Source organism: Leptosomus discolor, chromosome 1 (genome assembly GCF_034619465.1).
Source record: "Leptosomus discolor isolate bLepDis1 chromosome 1, bLepDis1.hap2, whole genome shotgun sequence".
NCBI classification, from domain to species: Eukaryota; Metazoa; Chordata; class Aves; order Leptosomiformes; family Leptosomidae; genus Leptosomus; species Leptosomus discolor.
This window is the reverse complement of record NC_141391.1, coordinates 17489823-17510432: the sequence shown is the minus strand read 5'-3', so window position 1 is coordinate 17510432 and position 20610 is coordinate 17489823. Positions and strand designations below refer to the sequence as shown.

Genomic DNA, 20610 nt, shown 5'->3' with positions numbered 1-20610 from the left:
TTAGCTGCTACTGAAAGTGCTATATGGGGGAAAGGAAAGAACATTGTCTGTTCTTAATATCTTAGCTGAGCTTCCTGCGTCACCAGTTTGGAGCAGAATCTTTTACACGTATGCTGAGCACAGGTGATCGGGTCCTCACCAAGGGGCAGTAGTTACAATGATATTTCTAAGCATCATTTGTCAGAGGAGACCCTCACTTTAACAAGGAAAGAAAACACCTCATTAAAATTGGATGAAATAAGTATTATAGGTGAAGAAGTGTGAGGAATTCTTTTTAACAATAATTTTCATTTTCATTTTATGAAATCTTGAAAGATATGCAGGCCCTGCATGGCACTGTAAGAGAAGTGTAGGACAAATTTTACAACTGTGCCAAAACTGTATGTAAAGGCATAAACTGATGTTACTGTATTTAAATAAGAAACACTAAAAATGGTAATATAAAAATACTCTCTGGATTCCCAGGATGATATAAATTCACCATCATAAGTAAGATCAAAGTCTTTTATCCAGCAATTAAATACGGTACTAGGCTCACTTACAAGCCAAATGATTCATCTAATGTATCTTCAGCATTAGCCGGTACACATCAAAACGTGTTTTATTGAAAGAACAAATGTTGCTTTCCTTACCATCTAAAATTATGCTTTGGAATTCTGAACTGCCACCTGCCCTTCTGTCCAAAAGGCTGTTTAAGGAAAAGATCTTATTCACGCCAAAAATATGATAATCCAAAAACATTTAAGAGATATTTGCTATAACTGAAGGTGGCAAATTTTGCTTCTGTCCACAGTATGAGTTCTGGAATTGCATATTGAATTGTCCCATCCCCTTAATGTTTGACATTTACAGATTCTTAATGGGTATTTTTCTATGCCAAAGGAATCAGATGCTAGCCACTCTGCAACCACTGTCTCCATGATTTAATTTAAGGAAGAACTGGATGGCTTGTAACTGCTTCTGCATGCTCTGCAAGTTAATGGATTACTTTGACATTTTCATCACATCATTCATCTTCTATTTGTTTCTGAAAAGCGTATGATTTGTGATTTTCTTCATGGGAGCAGTTTCCTATCTAATTTCTCCACTTAGTAATGTACAAAATACTTAGAGATACTGTATTAGTTCGTTGATGTTTTGTAGTGGGTTTGCAGTTTACAGGAACTGCTGAAAAGAAAATGAAGAAAGACCTTTTACTACCGTGTTATTACAGCATGAAGCCGTCTATTTCTGCTCCAGATCAGTGAAATATGTAATTTGTACTTCTAGCCTATGCTTAAAGACTTTGGTAATTTTGGATCTGGCTCACAAGTGTAGGGTCTCTTCTCTAAACATCTTTCATCAAAGACGCATTTTCGAACAATAATGATAGACCTTATATAGTACTTTTGTCGTAGATCCCAAAGTGCTTTGTAGTGGAGGCCCATAGCAATATTTTCATCCTATGGTTCCTTTGTCTCAGTTTCCTTCTACAATGTGCATATTTGATTTCTCTCCAGTATGGGCTAGAATAAAAATATTGTAAGAAAGAGCAAGAGAAAGAAACTACTAAGGAAAAAAAAAACTCATTAGAGTTAAGACATGTGATTTGTCCTCTCAAAGAAGTGGATTAAACTTGGTAGGAAAACAGTAGATCACTTTCCAAGAGCAAAGCAAATTGAGACTGATGAATTTTTAGAATTTCATCTAGTATATTAGTAGAAGGTTGGTAAATAGCAGAAGCTCAAAATTACAGAAGACTTCACTTGGGCAACGGCAGAGAGTGCTGGGATGAATTTTGGTTTAATTTCTATCACCACTATTTAGTGAAGTGTATTGGTGAAACTAATGAAGATTTTTTACTCCTTACTGATTGCAACCTAGTGCCCATTAGGAAGCCCTGTCTATCATTGTTGGGGTCATGCATGATATGGGAGCACAGTGGCCTCTATATTTAGAAGTGCTGGGCGTGCATACAGATCTCAAACGTTATTTTTTTGCTGGGCAGCTGAGTGAAAATTTTGATTAGAGGTCCCTAGTGGAAAAGAAAGAATGGAAATGCCAGCTTTTCAGAAAGAAATAGCAAATCATCAATTTTGACGAACAGAAGTTGTCTCACATGTTCAGTCCATCTTCAATGTTAATTATTCCACTGCAAAATCAAAATGAAAACAAATGAAGATGCAGAGAAAGAATTTTATGTGAGATGAGTTTGAAAAGATTAGACTGTTTATGCAGATGTTTAACCTCAAGGTTATATAGAAGATTATATTGAAGATTTTACTTATCTTACCTCAGTATGAAAGAAAAAAACAAAGGAAATACAGAATATGTTGGAATTGGAAATCATATCGAATATAATTTTAAAAGATAATAATTAGCCCATGGAAATCTCCAAATGTAGTAAAGTATGCACTATAGAGACAATGAGTTCTGTAACTTTTTTCAACAAGTGGGTTTTTCTATACGTAATAAAACTTATCTCCCGATTTGGTACTTCCACCCATTTCAGTGAATAAGCTAAACATTTACTCTAGCCATTAGGGATGAGGAGCTTCCTGAAAACCATGTTTTTTCATGATTTTCTGTCAGATTTTACAGTTTCCTGTAGCATCTGATACCAATCACTTCTGAGATAAGATTTCAGAGCAGCTGAATAGCAATCTGATGCAGTCTGACATTTTTTCTCCTTGTGATGATGATGGTCATTTCTATTGTCTCTTGAAAGCTAAACAGATATAGGTATAGAGAAAGGGATAGGGAGAAACTCCACAGAAGATATTCAAAAGATTAGGAGAATTTATCTGGTAGTAAATGAAAAGGTTATGATGAAATATATATGGAGTTAATGTTAAGTAAGTGTGTCCTTCTGTGCATCATTTGTTTCAAGAGGAAAGGTGAATAAGTCAGTAAAAATACAGGTTAAGTATTTTGTGCAACTTCATACAACCACATGACTGAAGCCAAAAGCTTTGTAGAAATACAGAAAAAAAAATAGTTTGTGTTTGTTTGTATAATAGGAATTTAAATAAAGATTTTTGATTTAAAGAAAAACTGTCATGCTTCAAGCAAAAATTGAACCCTCATTGGTGAGGTTTAAGAAAAAACGTCCCTGATAGATACATCATACTGTTTGTTTTAGAAGGTCATTTGACTTTTTTTAGTTTACTTGGTATCTCATAGTGTCTATTATTATAGAGAAAATTCCCAGCTAAGGCAGACCAGCAGTTTGGTCGAGCTTGGGCATATCCATTTTTCTTATCTTAGCTAATCTAATTTTCTACTGGTATGGTGGGTAACTCAATTCAAAGCTAAAATGTTTTTTAAAATGGTGGCACGCCCTAGAGCCAGGTCATTGACCTGAGTTTAATAGTATAATTCATGTTGCTTGGAGTTAGTGCATTGCATCGAGATTGAACAGCTAGTCCTCCAGGGTGGACAATCTAAGACAATCAGCAGAACCTTAGGCCGAATACTAAGATACAGCTCTGGTTAACGATAACAAGACGAGGCTTACACATGTAGCAGAAAGTACATGAGTGATCAGTTCTGCATACCCTATTTTCAGTTAGTGGCATCAGGGCAACTGACTGTTTCACTGTAATTTTATAACACACTTTAAAGACAGCCCACCTACACTATCATTTTGGGCATCTTCATGGGTTGTCACATAGTTCTGTGACAGTATGTGGTCATTTGTACAAATAGCCCAGGGGTTTCTGATACTGTCCTGTTCCCATACCTTTAGGGCCTCTGCAATCTTACAACCTTGGTTACCCTGCTAGGCTGCTCACTTTTACACACAGACTTCTAAAGCTACTCACAGTTAACTCTACAGAATAATGAGATTTAAAAGTATGCATATGTATCTGTGTATACATACGAATATGAGAATTTCTTAGCTCCTTGCTAGTAATATCCAGTTATGACAATGTAATTGGTATGTGTTAGAATTTAATTCATTTGGGGTTATAGTGAGTATTTTTATGTTATGCAGACGTAGTGGTAATGAGTCAGGAATTGGCATACTGTCCTCTGAGTCAGGATATTAGGGGGCATTGTGTACCAGAGGTACCTTCTTTTGGCTTAGCCACAGATCTGACCATCTGTGGTCATAAAAGATCCTGGGAATATTTTTGTAATAACCTAGTTTAGTGACCAAATTTGATTATGAGTAATGGCATTTGAATGAACTTTCCCAAATTATTACTATTACTTCTTTTATAAAATATGCTTTGTTGTGTTGTCCTTTTTATATATGTAATTTTATACATTTTAATCTGCTATTAATCATATGGAAGGTCCAGACAAAACTATTGTTGCAGATAGTTTGCAAAGCTGTGGAGTGCTCAGATCCTTTGTGAATATTGATCGTTATAACTATGCCTGTGTGCATAGGCAGTTCAGATGCTGCCTTGAGATGATCAAAGGTTATTGTCTGCAAAAAACAGATGCATGACGTTTTCTGTCCCGTTATACCGCTTGGGCATGAAAGTTGCTAATCACATTCTTCTTTCAAATTTAAAAGCCTACAAGCAATCTAAACAAACAATGAGAAGTTCAGTAATCCACTGGGATCTTATGAATGTTATAGAGCATGCAGAATATGTATTAAAATAAAGGGCCTGTTATGCCCAAAGGAAATAAATAACTGCCCTTCACTTCTGTTAGAATTCAAGATAAATTTTAAGGTGTTTGACTAGTTCAGTGAAATGTGATTTGATTTGATTTGATTTGATTTCAGTACACTGAAGGAACTATGTTGTTAATTCCTAGATTAATTTCCTTCGAAAACTCTTGCTGGATGTTTGTAATTCACATAGATCTGATTCATACTTCTTCTATTACAGCTTAGAACAATACAAACATACCTGGTTAATTTTGGAACTCTACTGTATGATATGGGGGTTATATCGAGATGAAACTTAACAGAGCATGTCTTCCCTAAAATAAGACAGAAGAATATGTTTGATAACCATCTCAAAATTATTTTTTCTAGGTTACCCTTCAAATGGTAAATAACAAACTGGAGTAGGATTTGATAACATTTGTATCTAGGGGCTTTCATCACTGATATTTTTTCATCCCTTCAGCAATATCAGCCTTATCACCTCTGTAAATCAAAACTTTTTGAATTTCTGTGATGGAGACTTGAAGTGACATTGTGAGATATCACAGAACTGTCCCATCTACTATCAGTTTAGACCGCTCTAAGAAGCAGGGTTTCTTTTAAAGCTGAGTGAGTGTAGAAGCCTAAAATGGAAAGGCTTTGCTCTCCTTTGCAGGCAACAAAACAGAAGTAATTATTCCTTTTTGTCTTCTGGCAGTGCTCAACAGCTGTAATAAGAACAGTATTTTCTCTGAAAGAAAACCCCAAACCCAAAACCCCCCTCCTCCAGCTACTAAAGTGTCACCTGACTGCAGGGCTTTACATTGCTTATTGAAAGCCAAAGGCCTGACTTTGAGTCCCAGTAGCTTATTCTTCAAGCTGGTAAGATCTGGATCCCTCACAAAGGCAGTGAACAGAGAGACAATAAAAGCAGAAGCCTCGTTTGTGGCTAGGTCAACAGTGGAAGGGATGCAGCCATGGCTGGGTGCATTCACACAGCGGACTGCATGTGACATGCAAAAGTCAGGGAAATTATCATGTATCCAGGCTTCCAAGAGTAAAAAGGAGACAGGCAAGTCTGAATCCCACAAGTAGCTGGCTTGGACAGTGAGCTGAAAGCATGAGGACTTAAAATGACAGGGAAAAATGGCTTCTAGGATTATTCCCAACCACCAGAGAAAACAGAAGTCCTGTGGGTAGGTATCCAGTGAAAAAGCCACTCTCACTGACTTGGAAAAATACTGGACAAGTAGAGAACGATGGGAAAATGTGACACAGTAGCAATACTATGTTGTTGATATCAGTGTTTCACTGTCCCATAGGTTTGAAGTTTGAGGAAATGCAAGAAAAGTTTGGGGAGGAATTCTTCAACATCTGCTTTGATGAGAATGAAAGAGTTCTTCGAGCTGTAGGTGGGACACTTCAAGACTTCTTCAATGGCTTTGATGCTTTGCTGGAGCACATTAGAACTTCATTTGGAAGACAGGCCACCCTGGAATCCCCTTCTTTCCTATGCAAAGAGCTCCCTGAAGGCAATCTCATGCTTCATTACTTTCACCCACATCAGATTGTGGGATTTGCAATGATGGGAATGATAAAGGCAGCAGCAAAGAAGATTTACCGCTTGGAAGTGGAAGTAGAACAGGTCACTAATGACAAGCTGTGTTCAGAGGGGACGAACCCAGGTAACTGCAGTTGTCTGACTTTCCTTATCAAAGAACATGAAAATGCAAATATCACAAAAACACTTCCACCAGGAACTTCCCAGTCCCCCTTAGACCTGAGGATTAGCATCAACACCTTCTGCAGAGCTTTCCCCTTTCACCTGATGTTTGATTCAAACATGCTGGTTCTTCAGCTTGGAGAAGGTCTTAGGAAGCAGCTCAGATGTGACACTCATAAAACTCTGAAATTCCAAGACTGCTTCGACATAGTTTCTCCTAAAATCAGTGCCACGTTTGAACGAGTTCTCCTAAGATTATCTACTCCCTTTGTCATTCGGACTAAACTTGAGGATTCTGGCTCTGAAAATAAAGACAAGGTAAGAATGTTAATTTGGAAGGGGATGTGTGTATATATGTGCAGTGGGAGAGCGTTATTCATTCAGAGATGAGCAAATCAAGTCCCATGTACTCTTGAAAGCTGCTTATGCCTTGCAAACAGGGGCTAAGTGGTATTCCCCAGCCAAGTAAGTATTTTCATAAATTATTTATAAGTTTTACCTGTGATGTTTTAGCAAATCATGACATTGCCATTCAGCAAATTCTGCTCTGTGGAGCTGAATAGTGCATCTTAAATTCAAAGGGTGAGGAATTTTACAAAATGCCCATATCTAATCATTAATTTCACTCCAGCTCTATTATGATAACAGTAATAGTTATTAAGCCATTTACTAGGGAATAGCTTTCAGTATGTTTTCTGAAATACTCCCACTGCAGGATTCACACAGCCACTTTATTGTATCCTGCTTCCCTATTTTGAAATGCTCTGTGTCTCTTATCTCTCACCCTGCACTCAAGGGAACCAGAGCTGTAAGTGGTACCAGCTATCACTTATGCCAGTTTTAATGCTTTCCAGTCCTTTAAATGGGCACTTGTCCTTCTACACTGCCTCTTCCTTCAGTGCTTTAGAAGAGAGTTACCTTAGCTAGCGAGCTCTATGTAGAGTCCAGTGTGTCCCAGGTGAGTTAGGTGAGAACAGGTCTTCTGGAGTGGACCTCTCCAGAGGCTGAATGGAGTTTGTCTCATAGCATATCCTTGAATTATGGGAAAGTTTTTTGGTGTGAAGTTGAGTTCCAGCTTTATGCACCAAAGTTAGACCCTGAACAACAAGCATCAGCACTAGCAGTGTAGTAGCAATTCAGATTTTCTTGAGAAGCAGGTAAAAGGGAATGGCAGTAAAGGAAATCCTATGTCTGCCAGCAGTTAGGAAAAAAATTTGGTCTTGAACAGTAAGGTGTAGATGAGAGAGAAAAGGGTGATGGTGAGGTGCAGGGGACCTGAGGTAAAAGTTGTGCTGCAGGCATGGGAGTTAATCTGAGAATGTCAGTTCAGCTGAAGAGGTATTTTCTTCTGACTCACCTGTTTTATAAGCACTTTCCAAAAGTTTCCGTTTGTTAGTAGTTAAACAAAGCTCAGCATGTGATGCATTTTGCTAGATATTCCCTTTTTTTTCCAAATGAAAAGTTGCACAGATTCAGAGGTTGTGGTTGACTTGCTTACATAGATTTTAAGAAGAGCGACATGGCAATACTGTTACGTCATGCTCAAGACCTTAATATCTCCTGGATAAAAAAAATAGGCTGAGCCTTGGGAACTGCATGCTGTGTTATATTCCCAGAGCTCATGTCACTCATGTAGCTCGTTTTGGAATTCTTTTCGATTTGCCAACACTCGTTTGGAAGTTGAATATTGGGCAGGTCGATTAGTGGCTGTAAGCATGACCCTGCTTAAAAGATGGCAGTAACGGACTTAGGTATTTCACTGTTTCTCTGTCACACACCTCTTTTCAGTTCATATGGTAAATGCATCCACTTATAGCTATTTATCTTTTTTTTAGAAAATTCTGTCTCTGCAATAACCTCCACACTTTTCAGACTTGGTTACTTTAAATGGCAGTTGAAGGGATGCGACCCAGACAACTATGCTGCAGTTTTGAAGCTGTTCAGTTTTCTTAGTGGTTCCTCAAGAAATAAAAAAATGTTTCAAAAGGCTTTGCGATGAACAGGGGACCTTTCAGCCTCTCTTCAAAGCACTTTTATCTTCATTTCAGTACATAAATTAGATCTTTTTTTCAGGCTTGCAGTGATAAAGACAGAATAACAAAACAGTTTTCATTTAGTCCTGACACCAGCTCTTTGTTCAGATGAAAGTAAGTCACAAATCATGATCTTTCCTTAACTCAGCACCCAGAAGCGAATTAAAGAAAACCACCTGTCCTGACTTTCAGGGTGCTTACTGCTTGTCCCGTTTATGCAATGGCTCATTTGTGTGCTTTGATTTACTGGGATTTGAATCTCTGGAATACATGACTTTATAACACTACCCTAAATTTCTGACATAAGGCCTGTGAGGTCTGGGTGATAGGTAGCATTTCCTGCAGAGATGTAGTAGAAGCACAGCCTCATGCATCAATGCATCAATATCTCAGCAAAACTATGTTAATTTGATATGTGACCAGCTGTTCCTTGGAGCTCTGAGCGTTTACAGCATCTCATTGTTGTAGGGACCAAACAGTAAAAAAGACTCTCCACCTGAAGAATGTGGACCTTATAGCTTTAATCCCAATTTTCAACACGATCCGTAACCCTGGGTCATAATTCTAATGTTTTGATGTTTGCTTGGTCAATATTTCAGTCTCCATTATACAGTGGACACACATGGACAATGCAAATGTTTATTCTGCAAAATAGTAAAAAATTGTATAAATTTATTAGGTCAGCAGTCTCACTGACTTTACCTGAACTTATCGTAAGTTTGCAATTAAACACACTTGTAAGTCTGTGGAGTAGAAGAACCAGATTGTACAAACTAATCCAAAATAAGACAGGATGTGATGGTTTACTTTGATCCTTTCTTCCCTCCCTCTTTCTGTCCTTCCATTTTATTTTCTGCAGTGATGAAGTTATCCACACTGATGCTTTGTTTTTTTTCTTGATTATTCTGCATGTTCAAAATTATGTGTGTGAACAATTATGACTGTCTTCAGGTCAGATTTTCTAGGATGCATACAGCTCTTTAGATGTATAAAAGCTGCATGTGATCGGCCTCTGAGGTTTCCAGTTTTTCCAAGCAGCTAAATTCTTGTTATTGTTTGTTGTTTATAGTATGGTATTACCCAGATGCTGAAGGGAGTATTAGGACCCTGTTGCTCTACTTCCTGTATAAACATTCTGTTGTTTTTCACATTTCACCCTAATTTTTATTCAGAGGTTTTTTGTGTTTAACTGGAGAGCTTCACTTACATGCAATCAGATTTTCCAAATTTTGGGTATTATCCCTAAATAACAAGGTCACAAATATTGCTATTTCACCTCTCTAAGGACACTCATTCTACACTTCTCTCTCTGGGAGCAATTATTTATTGCAACAATCAAAACCACATGTATTCTGGCAATTAACCGTTTGGTTAATTCACACATGGTTAATACAACTGTACTCCACAGAGTTTAATGAAAGTTAGTGGAGTCACATATGGAATAAGATATAATTTAAATTGAGATGCCTGGATCTGAACTTGTCTTCTGGAGTGTTCTGAAGCCCCTGTCAAGCCCACACACTGAGGTTTCCTTTCTATGAAGGTGCTGGCATGCAAGAGAGCTGGTAGTTGCGCACTGCCACACAGGGAGACAGGAGCTGCCTTGCTCTAGGCATCCCACAATCCTTGGTGGTGGGTAATCCTGGCTAAGCAACCATCTGGGAAGCACCACTGCTCCCTTCCTGACAGGACCTCCAGGGGTTTGCGCAAGGCAGATGGGTGTTTGCACACAAGTCTCTCCCTGACTCTCTCACCTGTGCAGAGAGTGTGTTGACATGACTGTTTCAATGCTTTGTGAGCACTGCACTGCTACACATGTGTGGTACTGACATTGCTGTCTCCCATCTGAGCTTCTGCAGGACTTCCACCTTCATACTTTTCCAATAGAAGTCAATTCCTCATCTCTGTGAGTCACTGTTATTTTTAAGGCAGATTATCTTTTACTGTGTCTCTTTGTGTATGCTATTTGTTTAAGCAAAGCTCCCCAATGGATATTATCTGATTCTGCTGCCTCAATGACTTTGGCTTTCTCGAGCAGTCTGATAGCTTCCTTCTCACCTTAATGGTGAGACCTTGCACAAATCTGTCTTTTAGTTGCCACCAAGGCTACATTTCAACTTCTCATTGAAAGTGCATCATAGGAATTTTCCACTTTGTCTTTTTTTTGTGGAGAACAAGACAATATACAGCTGATAACCCAGCAGTAAGTTGCGCATGTAGCATGAGTGCAGGTGGGCTGCCCTCCCACCATTTCTTAACCAGGCAAGGGCTGGAAGCTCCTGACAAGTTACTTCCTGAATGCAGTCATTTTCTGACTATGCTAATGAGTAAAGCCATCCGTGACATGATGTAAATACTTGCCTTCTTGACAGTACAGTGGGATGGCTGGAGCTGCTTCACTTTTTGGCTGAGTGGGAAGACAAGGGCTGACTCTCCTGGTTTTTTGCTCCTGGCTAATGTCCTCCTCACGTGCCACTCCTGTGCCATCAGTGCTGGGCAGATTGAGAGGAGACAGGGCTGCCCTCACAGGGACCCACTGCATCCCGGGGCCTTGATCCAGACCCAGTTCCTCTTGATGCATGAATTGACAGGATGAACCCTGCCAGCACTGGTTTGTGGGTGCCTTTCTGAAACTGTGACTTGGCATTCGGTTGGCAAGTTGAAAGGGCATCATGAAAGAAATTATTTGATTCCCGGCCAGATATTGTGCAGCTGTATTTTCCTTGTACTACTGCTCTCCTCAGACTTAACAGCCCTTTTCCACCTTTGAAATAAATCAGTTTTTATAAGGATACTCAGTGGCCTTTGACTTACTGTTAGGCCTGCGAATGCTTTAACTTAGAGAACTTGTCTAAGAATAAAGCTGGCATCCAAAACTTCATTACTGAAAGTAGCCAGGATTTTTCTGGTAGAATGTATGCTCTTTGAATATGCCGTTTTATTAAAAACATAACTTCCCCAGGTTATCAGCAAAATGTGTTCTGGAAAATAATTTACTTTTATTGTGTTAAAATGTTTTGTTCAATAATTTTAGATATAAAATACTTCTTATTAGGAAAAAGTTTCACATTATAAATTATAATACAACATTTAAAATATGAAACATTGGGGTGGACAAAAGAATCCTCTGAAAGTTTTATATTGCAGTAAGTTCCAAATACCACATATAATTCAGATTTTCAAGAAACACCAACTCTATAATGATAAAATGTCCAGCAAAATGGTGGTGTCAGCATTTTATAGCTCCACTGATTGCGCAGGTTTTCTTAACCAACACCTCGTTGTCAGTGGGGAGGAGAGGTTTGTGGTAGATGAGCTAGACTGCACCAGCAGGAATTTGTCCCAGTGTACTGATTTAGATAAATGCAAAATAAATAAAAATAAACCAGTCCAGAGCCAAGATTGAAAAAAAATCCTATATCTGAAAAGTTAGATTCTAAAGTATATAGATGGACATGTACTAAATGGCCAGATTTTATAAAATGATGAGTAATAAACAACTGTTCTTTTTAAAATGTAGGCTGATTCAGTGGAAGCCAGTGGGAATTTCCCCTGTTCACTTCCATTGTTTTGTTTAACTGTGGAGTTTTTCATCTAGTCCTTCTTGCATGGTAAAAGGAAGTGCCGTCTCTAGGTCAAATATTTCCTTTCAGTCACTCAGCTGTATATTTGCCATGTATAATCAGATCAAAAGTCCATCCAGTCCAGCATGCTGATTCTCACAGTAACCAACAGACAATGAAAAATGAAAACTACAAGAAAAAATTTAAGCCTGCATTGCTCTTTTCTGTGATATACCCTCCTAGCTTTTAGCTGTCCCAGGATGAAAGGTTATCCTCTTGCAGTGGCACCTGATAACCCCTGCAGGACCACTCCATAATTTTCTCTAGCATCTTTTGAACCAGGGGAAGTTCATACTGTCAGCTTCTGTGGCATCCTGAGTACATAATATCCACTGTTTATTAGAAACTGTGAAGAAGAGACCTCCCTAGTTGGTGGCCACTTTCAGCCAGGTCTGTGAGGACATCGTACACAGATTGGAGCAGGTGGTGAGGAAGCCTGCTTACCCGTTACTTCAGCAAAGCAATTTCCCATTGTGTTTGTTGACCATTGGAAGAAAAATCCAGGAAGTACATTGTCCCCTTTTTTATAGTGAGAGTCTATCTGTTACTTTTTATTTTTATTCTTGACCAACTGAATGAAACGAGCAGTCCTGACAGTGGCAGATGAATTTAAAACCCACAACACACAATCTTGAAGTGTTTTGCTTTTGCTCTGTAACTGTGTTTTCCCTCCTCTCCTAATAAAATTCAAATTAAGTGGCCTGGAAGTCATTCTAGCATGAGAGACATCTGTCACTTATGATCTAGGAATTCTAATTTTTTACAGAGCTGATTTATTCACAGTCAGTCAGCCTTTGACACTAAGCTCCCATTGCTTTGCAGGCTCATGGAGCTCTCAGAATGAAATTGTGTCTTCTGTTTCTGCTAATGCCAATATCCTGCCCGTTTGCTTGACAAAATATGTTTAGACTTTGATGGTTTTCAAGATTAATTGGATTGGCTGGCTTGACTGCTTCTAGAGACTGTGCTGGGTTGTAAGAAACAATAGATGACATGACTTTCTTATCTCATTAATGATTGTGCATTGGAGAACTTTAATAACACTGTGAAAGTGGTCCAGAATTTTTGGTATTTCTTCTTTAAGACGGGCCAATGAAGATGTCATTTAAAAAATGTTTTCAGTGACAGGACTGAATAAGAAGTGTGACAATCTAAAGATAAAATACTCCCTTGACTGTTGAGTCAAGTGGCTGTTGTTGATTCCGTGGGGAGCTCTCCCCTTGTATGATTCGTATAATCTTTTATGATAAGGAAGCTGTTTGCACATGCAAATGTCCCTCTTTCTCAATTTGGCTGAAAGCTTTTGAATGGGTTTCTAAATTACACTGTGTCATAACCAGAACAAAAAAAGCACATTTCATTGATTTTTGCATTACATAATGAGAATACTCCGGCATAACACGGTTTGATTTTCAGGAGTGCATTTTATTCTACCTCGCTCTTCTAGTGACTAAAATTAAGTGTTGGTTATTCACAATACATTTTTGTCCTTTTCCTCATTTGCTCATTTGAGTTCTTGAGTGACTGTGTTTTCACGGCATCACAGTCCTCTAATCTGGACAAGTGTGATGTCAATAAAAAGCCATTTTCCTTGGGATGGTTGAATTAAAGTAGAAACTCTGAGTCACTCTTTACCTTCCTCCCTTCTGTCCTGGCACTTGCAACTGGGCAGTGCACATAGTCAAGATAAGGCTTCTTTTCTGTGTCTCTCTGCAGAGGCTGAAGTGGCCTTAGAAAGAAGGGGAAAAGCCCAAGTGTCTCCCTGTGGATTGAGTGGGTTTTGTGCATGAGCTCCCACAAGTGCATGGGTGGGAGGTCAGAGGCTGTGGGAGCACCTGGGTGTGCCTCTGAGCATAAATACTAAGCTTAGTGCTCTGAGGGGCAGCAAATGTAAGCTCTGGCACCACCTGTGTTGGCAGCTTTCAGTTGTAAGGTCATTTCTAGCTGGCAAATGCCAAAACCTTCTGCTGACCCTGCTCCTGGAGCATGCTCCTTGCTTGAGAGCAAGCCTGACTTACTCCAGGTTACTTGCAGAGTGGCTCTGCATGGCCGAAGAGCCCAGGGAGAGGAAAGGAAGCTTTTAACTTTTTCCCTCCACCTTAAATTTTATCTTGAAACCTCAAATTAGGACCATGGGATTCCCTTCCTATTTGGTTTTTGAGTGTAGCTTAGTAGTTTTGGACCAGTTTTTGACTACTTGGCTTGGGTCCTCCAATCCTATCTCATAAATATCTAGTCTTTTGAGTTTATATTGTAGTTGACAGCATGGATTGACACTAAATATGTTAATTTGCTCATGGTCACTGTGCATGCATCTTGTCCTGGATTCTTCATGCTTTATTTTCACAGAGGCAAAGCTCTGAAGTTCTGAAACTCTCCATGACATAGGAACATTGGTGATGTTTTTCTGGGTGGTGGACATAGGCAGAATAGACAGCTGACAACAAATTATTTTGCCTGTGATTTATACCTGGTTTTGACCCCTTTTATATTCTGGGAATGTAGCTGAATCAGACATTGTAAATGTAGGTCGTAAGACTTGAATCAAAAGGAATACTATTATGAAGTAACACCTAGCTTATTTTGCATTAGGAATAATTAGTAGTAGTATGAATGAGTAAGATAGTAGTGATTTGCAAAAGTCGAGACTTAGAAAAGTGACCTGCAAAACTCAAGTGCTGATTTGCTAATACTTAGATGCAGTGTTTCTATTATCTTTGAGCAGCAATGGATGCAGAATGGAAAATGGTGTTGTGTGAATAGGTTTGACTAGGTAATGTTTTCCTGCCTTTTACTCTTGCCCAGGATGTGTGATATTTACCCTGCTTTTTTCTCCAGAGTCTACCAAGGGCAGTGACTGACAGTCTCAATAACAGCAGATCACCTATTGCCAGGCAGGCGGTCCATGCCAGCAGTTCTAATCGTTGTTTTAGCACATGTTTTGCAATGATGAAATGGTGTGTTGTGGAGCCAGGAGTACTCATGCAGGAAGGATGAGCCTTTCCTTTGCAAATCTTTACACTGCTGACAATGGAGTCATCATTCAAGTGTACAGCCCAGCCAGGCAGACCAGTAGTTGGATAACTGGATTTGCTACTCTGGAAATAGTCCTTTGTCACACATAGATTTTTAGGATGTGCTAAGACAGAAGTCTCAGTAACCAGCATATTAGACGGAGAAGTTACATAAACCACAAAAGTATTGCTTAGGGGGAACACTGGGACATGCCCAGGTTCTTCTGCCTGTGCTAAGCCATCATATTGAAAAAGAAAAAAAAAATCTAGAGTTTTGTAATTTGCTGTCTTGAAGATTCCTCAAGTTTTGTAACTTGTTTCGTTTGTCATTTTTTTTAATTATGCCTTTTATAGATGTATATATTCACATTCTTTCCAGTTAAAACTATCCACGATACATTTCCTTTTGAAAAGTATGTAACACCCCCATGATATCATCATGATTAAAGAAAGTGAATGAGTTAACCCATAAAATAATATTTATATTATTTGTTCCTGTCACTAACCTTTGGCTTTTGTAAGTGAGGTCTTAGAATGATTATCTGAAAAGAGAATTCAATGTTCTTTTTCTACAGACCAAAGACAGGCGTGTAAGATATTCCTAACATATAATTTTCCTCCTGTATTGGTTCAAAGCAGAATAAACTTGTTCCTCTTTGCAGATTGCAAACAAATAATAAACATTTGGTACTTTGACACTTCAGAAAGAGGTAAACATTTTAAAATTAAATCCTAGCTGAAGACACATTTAAATATTATTTTGAACATTTTGACCAATGTAGTTTCTATCTGCCTTGTGAGTTTTATGTATTTTATGATACTTGTTACTCTATTTCTTTCTTTTAAAGAATTGGAATTGTTCTTTCTTTTAAAGAATAGTAATTGGAATTCTTGTTCACACTGCACGCAGCTTTTCCTATAACTATTCTCACCCTACTGTGGGACCACTAGCCGAGCAGGGTCTATGCAACTCTATCAGGAATATAAATTATTTAATTTTCATTTTTGCATAACCTTTCTTTTTCTTTGAAAATTTAGAGATTGAATCCTTTTTGGCCTGTGCCTAGAAGGGACTGTTATGAACATATCATTTGATCTGCATAAATACGGATTTTAACTGGTACTTACTCTGTCTTTCCAACAGCATTTTCCTAGGAATATTCCAGTGGCTTTAGTGGATTGCTGTTGTTACTGGAGTTGGTAGGGTCTGATATGTCATGTCTCAGTACTTCAGTCTAGTACTTCCCTCCTCAAATGTTGAACTGGTAGCTTTAAAAATGTCTGTCCTGATGAAAATATAGGTCATGGGGATCCTCCTAATTCAGACAGTACAGATAATGTTTAAATGTTTAAAAAAGATGGCTTACATTGATAGGTTACAGAGATAACTACTTCTAAAAATTCATAAAATAAAAGCTTAGAGCATTAAAATATTTGGCCTATGCTGTGTTTGGGAGAATTTGAAGAATGACCCCAAATTAGCAAGCAATCTATTAATTATTCCGTTCCTTAAGCAAGTATTTTAAGGGGCAAAGATATGCAAACTGGGTGAACTTCAGAGGCCTTCAGTCATGGCTGTTGAAGGGCCAATACTTCATTCACAAAACAAAAGCAAAGTCATGCCCAATGGCTTGAGGAAGAAAGAAAAATCTGGGCAGACCAAATTCTTTTCCATTCTGTGTGTGGTGGGGGTAGGCTTCTCTGTGACACCACAGCACATTCTGCTGTGTTGGTTCTGTTTGAGAACACTGGGACATGGGCCCCAGAACAGGCATGAGGTATGAATCAAGGTACTCAGTTATGCTCCCTCCTTCCACTGATGCCAAAGACCTTTGCAATTTAAATTTTTAATCTTTCCCTCCATAAAGTGTTGGATGATTTCAGTCATTGAGTAGCTTCTCCTTACCTGCATAACTTTGCTTAGAAAGAGATGGTATTAAAACTGATCTTACACAATAAAGCACAGACGAATTTCTTGTACTAGTGTGAAACTTTCGTGGGGAATATCCCCTGAAAACTAAATTAATTATATTTTATATGTTTAACTTAAATATAAAAGAATCATTGCAATTTTTTTAAAATGCTCAGTTCTGTCTGCTCTGTTACCTCAAAGGCATCCAGCAGAGGGAATGTTTGAATGGATTAACAGAGCCTGGGGGTTATTCTCGGCTATGCTTGCTGTGGCTCAGAGTCTTTTGCAGTGCAGGCTTTTGGATGACTCCCCTGCGAAAGTACTTTCTGCCTCCATGGACATTGCACCTGGTAAGAGTCAGGCAAAAAGAATTAAGAGATCCTCTATTCCCAGAGTTCTGTTATGCCAATAAAGGAGAGCTACCAAGAAAAGAAGAGGCTATGTTTATTTCAGCTCCACTGAAATCCAAGGGGAAAAATACCAGTGCTTGGCAAATATTAAAGGAGATACTTCATATTGAAAGGATTTTGATTTTTCAGCTTCATTGATTTGTATGTAGTTTTTAATTTTAAAGGAAAAATATGCTATAAAAATACTGTCTACGGCAACGATGTGAGTGCCGTGCAGACAGGCAGTGTTTAATTTTCATGTGAAAGAAGCATGGAACATATCATTAAAAGGGTATCAAATTTTCTCACTCATCTCAGCAGACTGCTGATTCAGTCTATTTCCTCTTTGCTCAGGATGGCTTCAAATTCAGTTATTGGATAACTTCTGTTATGTGTCTTGAACGTTCAGTTTCTGGCATTTGTTCCTGGGAATATGGGGACAAAATAGCTGAGAATATTTTCTGTCAGCCAAAAATGCAGAAACATCTGAGAGGTTTCCTAGCTATGTTCAGCAGCATCAGAGGGTCCTGAAAGGCTTTTGGAGCCATTTTGGGTGATGAGGAACTCCACAGAGAGTTCTGGGGACATGGGAATAACACTGACAAATCCATAAACAGTATTTAAAAATAACTGACTTACTTGCTCTGATTCTGTTTTTTCCCATGGTGTCATATGATCATATATGGGCTCACTGAATGTGATCAACACACCAGGGTACCATACTGGACTAGCAGGACTTGAAGGATCATCCTAACAGCCCACTGCTTGCGCTATCCTGGAATGCCAAATCTTTTTAGTAGAACATTCTGTGAAACAACTGGAACAATAAAAAACCCATTCATTCCGTGAATATTGGTGTAGTGAGATGTGTCTGAGAGTACAAAAGCAAAGTGCCAGCGGATGTGGTCAGAATCTCTTGACCCCTAACTGACAACATAAATCAAGTTAGAATTCTAAGTATATCAACATGATGCTGTGGGACTAAAATCAGGCTAAATAAGATATTATTTCTTGATTTGTCTTACTAGTTATCATCATCCCAGTTTCAACAGGATTACTGTAGAAGAAGGTACTTGTTTTGAGTAAGGAGAGCAAAATAAAGTCTAATTTGACATTAAATGCAGAAAATTTATTTGGTGACTGCTCCTACAAATGTCTTGAGCATGAAACTCTTTTGGTAACAGAAGTTGTCCATATGGCGTGTTTGGGGAATTATACTTTTATTTCTAAATAGGAGTTGTTAACTTCGTCAATACTGTATTGCTGCATTTTTTTAGTTTAAAAGAGACACAATCATAAATAATTCTCTTTTGGTTTTTTTTTAGGAAAAAAATCTTTTTTATCTATAAAATTAATTTACCATTCAACAAATTGTGACTTAAAAAATTGTATAAGCTTTCTCTTTTTTGTATGTGCTAATTTATTTGACATTTTAATACTCGTTTCTATAGTCACTGTAGAAGTAGAGATTGTAGTATTCATTATGGGAAATGTCCACAAAATTGCCAATGAATTTACAACAAAAAGTGACTAACACATTGTTTTCCACCTATGCCAAAGTACAGCTCTACAAGATTATGAGGTGAGGGAACTGATTGACCACCTGTCCAAGTGTTTATTTCTGGATTTGTTTTCAGCTACAAAGGGCTATTTGCAGGCTAAACCCGAGGCTGGTTTCACTAGTAGATCTTACAGTCAAGTTGTCAGATGCTGGTCTGAGTAACTACTGGGTAAGGATATAAATTCTGTGTGAAGTCAACGAGAATTTGACCAAGAAATGACTTACTGGGAAAACAGGACAGAATCAAGGTTTTCGTTTAAAATGTTTAAATCAAATATTAAAATTAATGTTAATATTATCTTAATGCAGGTGTTATTTTACAAAATCATAATATACAGGGAGCTAACCTGCAATCTGCCAGGGGAAGCAGCACCTGAGTGAGATGTCCGAGATCATGAAATGATGCAAAAAGTTTGATCTATTGGCTTTTTTGTAGCACAGATTAAAATGTTTTCTACAAAATTCCCTGTCACCAAAGCTCTTGGTATTGAATCTTCACTTGAAGAAGGTGTCTATATGCAAATAGTCTTCCTGAGTGAAACTCTGAAGGACATATTAGCCTATTGCTCCTGCGCATTGAACTCTGCACTGGTAGGACTGGTCAGCAACATGGTGGGTATACAGATAACTCTAAAATACCCTGGCTAGTATTTTGCTGGAAAATGTCGAGGAGCTCCACCTCAAAACTGGTCCAGCCTGGCCAGCTGTGAATGAGGAGCCAAGTCACGGCTGCTAGAGTGACATGAAGCCCAAGCCATGCTGGTGCTAGGGGCTGTTTGGCTGAGCAGTGCTGCAGGTTTCCCTGATAGCCAGTCAACAGCCTATGAAGTATCAGCAGGAAGGGAACCTCCCAAGGGGCCCTGGGGCATGGAAATTATCCAGAATTCTCCCAGAATGTGAGCATCTGGTTAAGAGCTTAACTTTACAGAAATGTTGCTGCCTCCAGATTGATTACACTGGGGAAGGGATGTTGTAGATCTGGGTGAGCTCTTGTTTCTCAGCTGACAGCTCCATTTCAGAGCTCAGGCTTCTTTGGTATCTTAGCTGAGCAAAGACTACTGCTGCATGCCTAAGTCTTGCAGCAGTGTTGCTGCTTTTTTCAATTGTTATATAAATGCTTTTGTTCAGTTTATCTGGTCCCAACCTTATTGCAGCTGAGCATCACTGAGTCAAATAAGGTGTATTCTGTGTTAGCAAACAGCTAACAGTGCTTTCTTTCAAAAGAAAGAGTCATGATGAAGAATAAATATATGTTTTTAAATAATGTTATAAATTAACTGTATCAGGCAGTAAATGAGCTACCTATATGCAAAGCAAACAGCACGTCTTGTCCTCTGAAGAAACCCTGTGCCCTCTCTCTCATACTCTCCTCTCTCACATGACCACCTCTCTAAATCAGGACCCTGACTCTTCACTTGCTGTCTGCTTTCCCCATCTGGTCCACTGCAACCCCATTCCTAGGCCCACAGCTGGAGTGTGGACGTCACACCACGTTATCACTGACCGTCTGTGGACTAGTGACCTGAGCACTGCCAGGAAACATTTGGAGGCCCTGCGAAGCAATTGCTTGTACTCTTATATGGTGAGATGCTCCTTGGCATGCTTTTGGCTAGTACCAGTTAATAATCTCCCAAACATTTCCTGGCCCAGGGTCAAGGATTTCCTGTGGGGAATCTGCATATGACTGCTCTGTTTGGGAGGGTGAAGGAGGTCAGTCATGTGGACCCACACTGTTCCTTCACTGCTGGTTGCCATGCTAGAGGACAG

The 20610-nt window shown here is 38.8% G+C and overlaps 1 protein-coding gene across 3 annotated transcripts in view; it reads left to right on the top strand.

Moving 5' to 3' along the window:
• The window catches only part of GUCY1A2 (guanylate cyclase 1 soluble subunit alpha 2), a 155552-nt gene that overhangs the window by 27509 nt on the left and 107433 nt on the right, over nt 1-20610 (top strand). For all 3 annotated transcript variants that reach the window (XM_086481777.1, XM_086481775.1, XM_086481776.1), the window contains one exon: nt 5911-6629. In XM_086481777.1, the coding sequence (XP_086337903.1) occupies nt 5911-6629 (719 nt within the window). The remainder of the gene's footprint in view (nt 1-5910; nt 6630-20610) is intronic.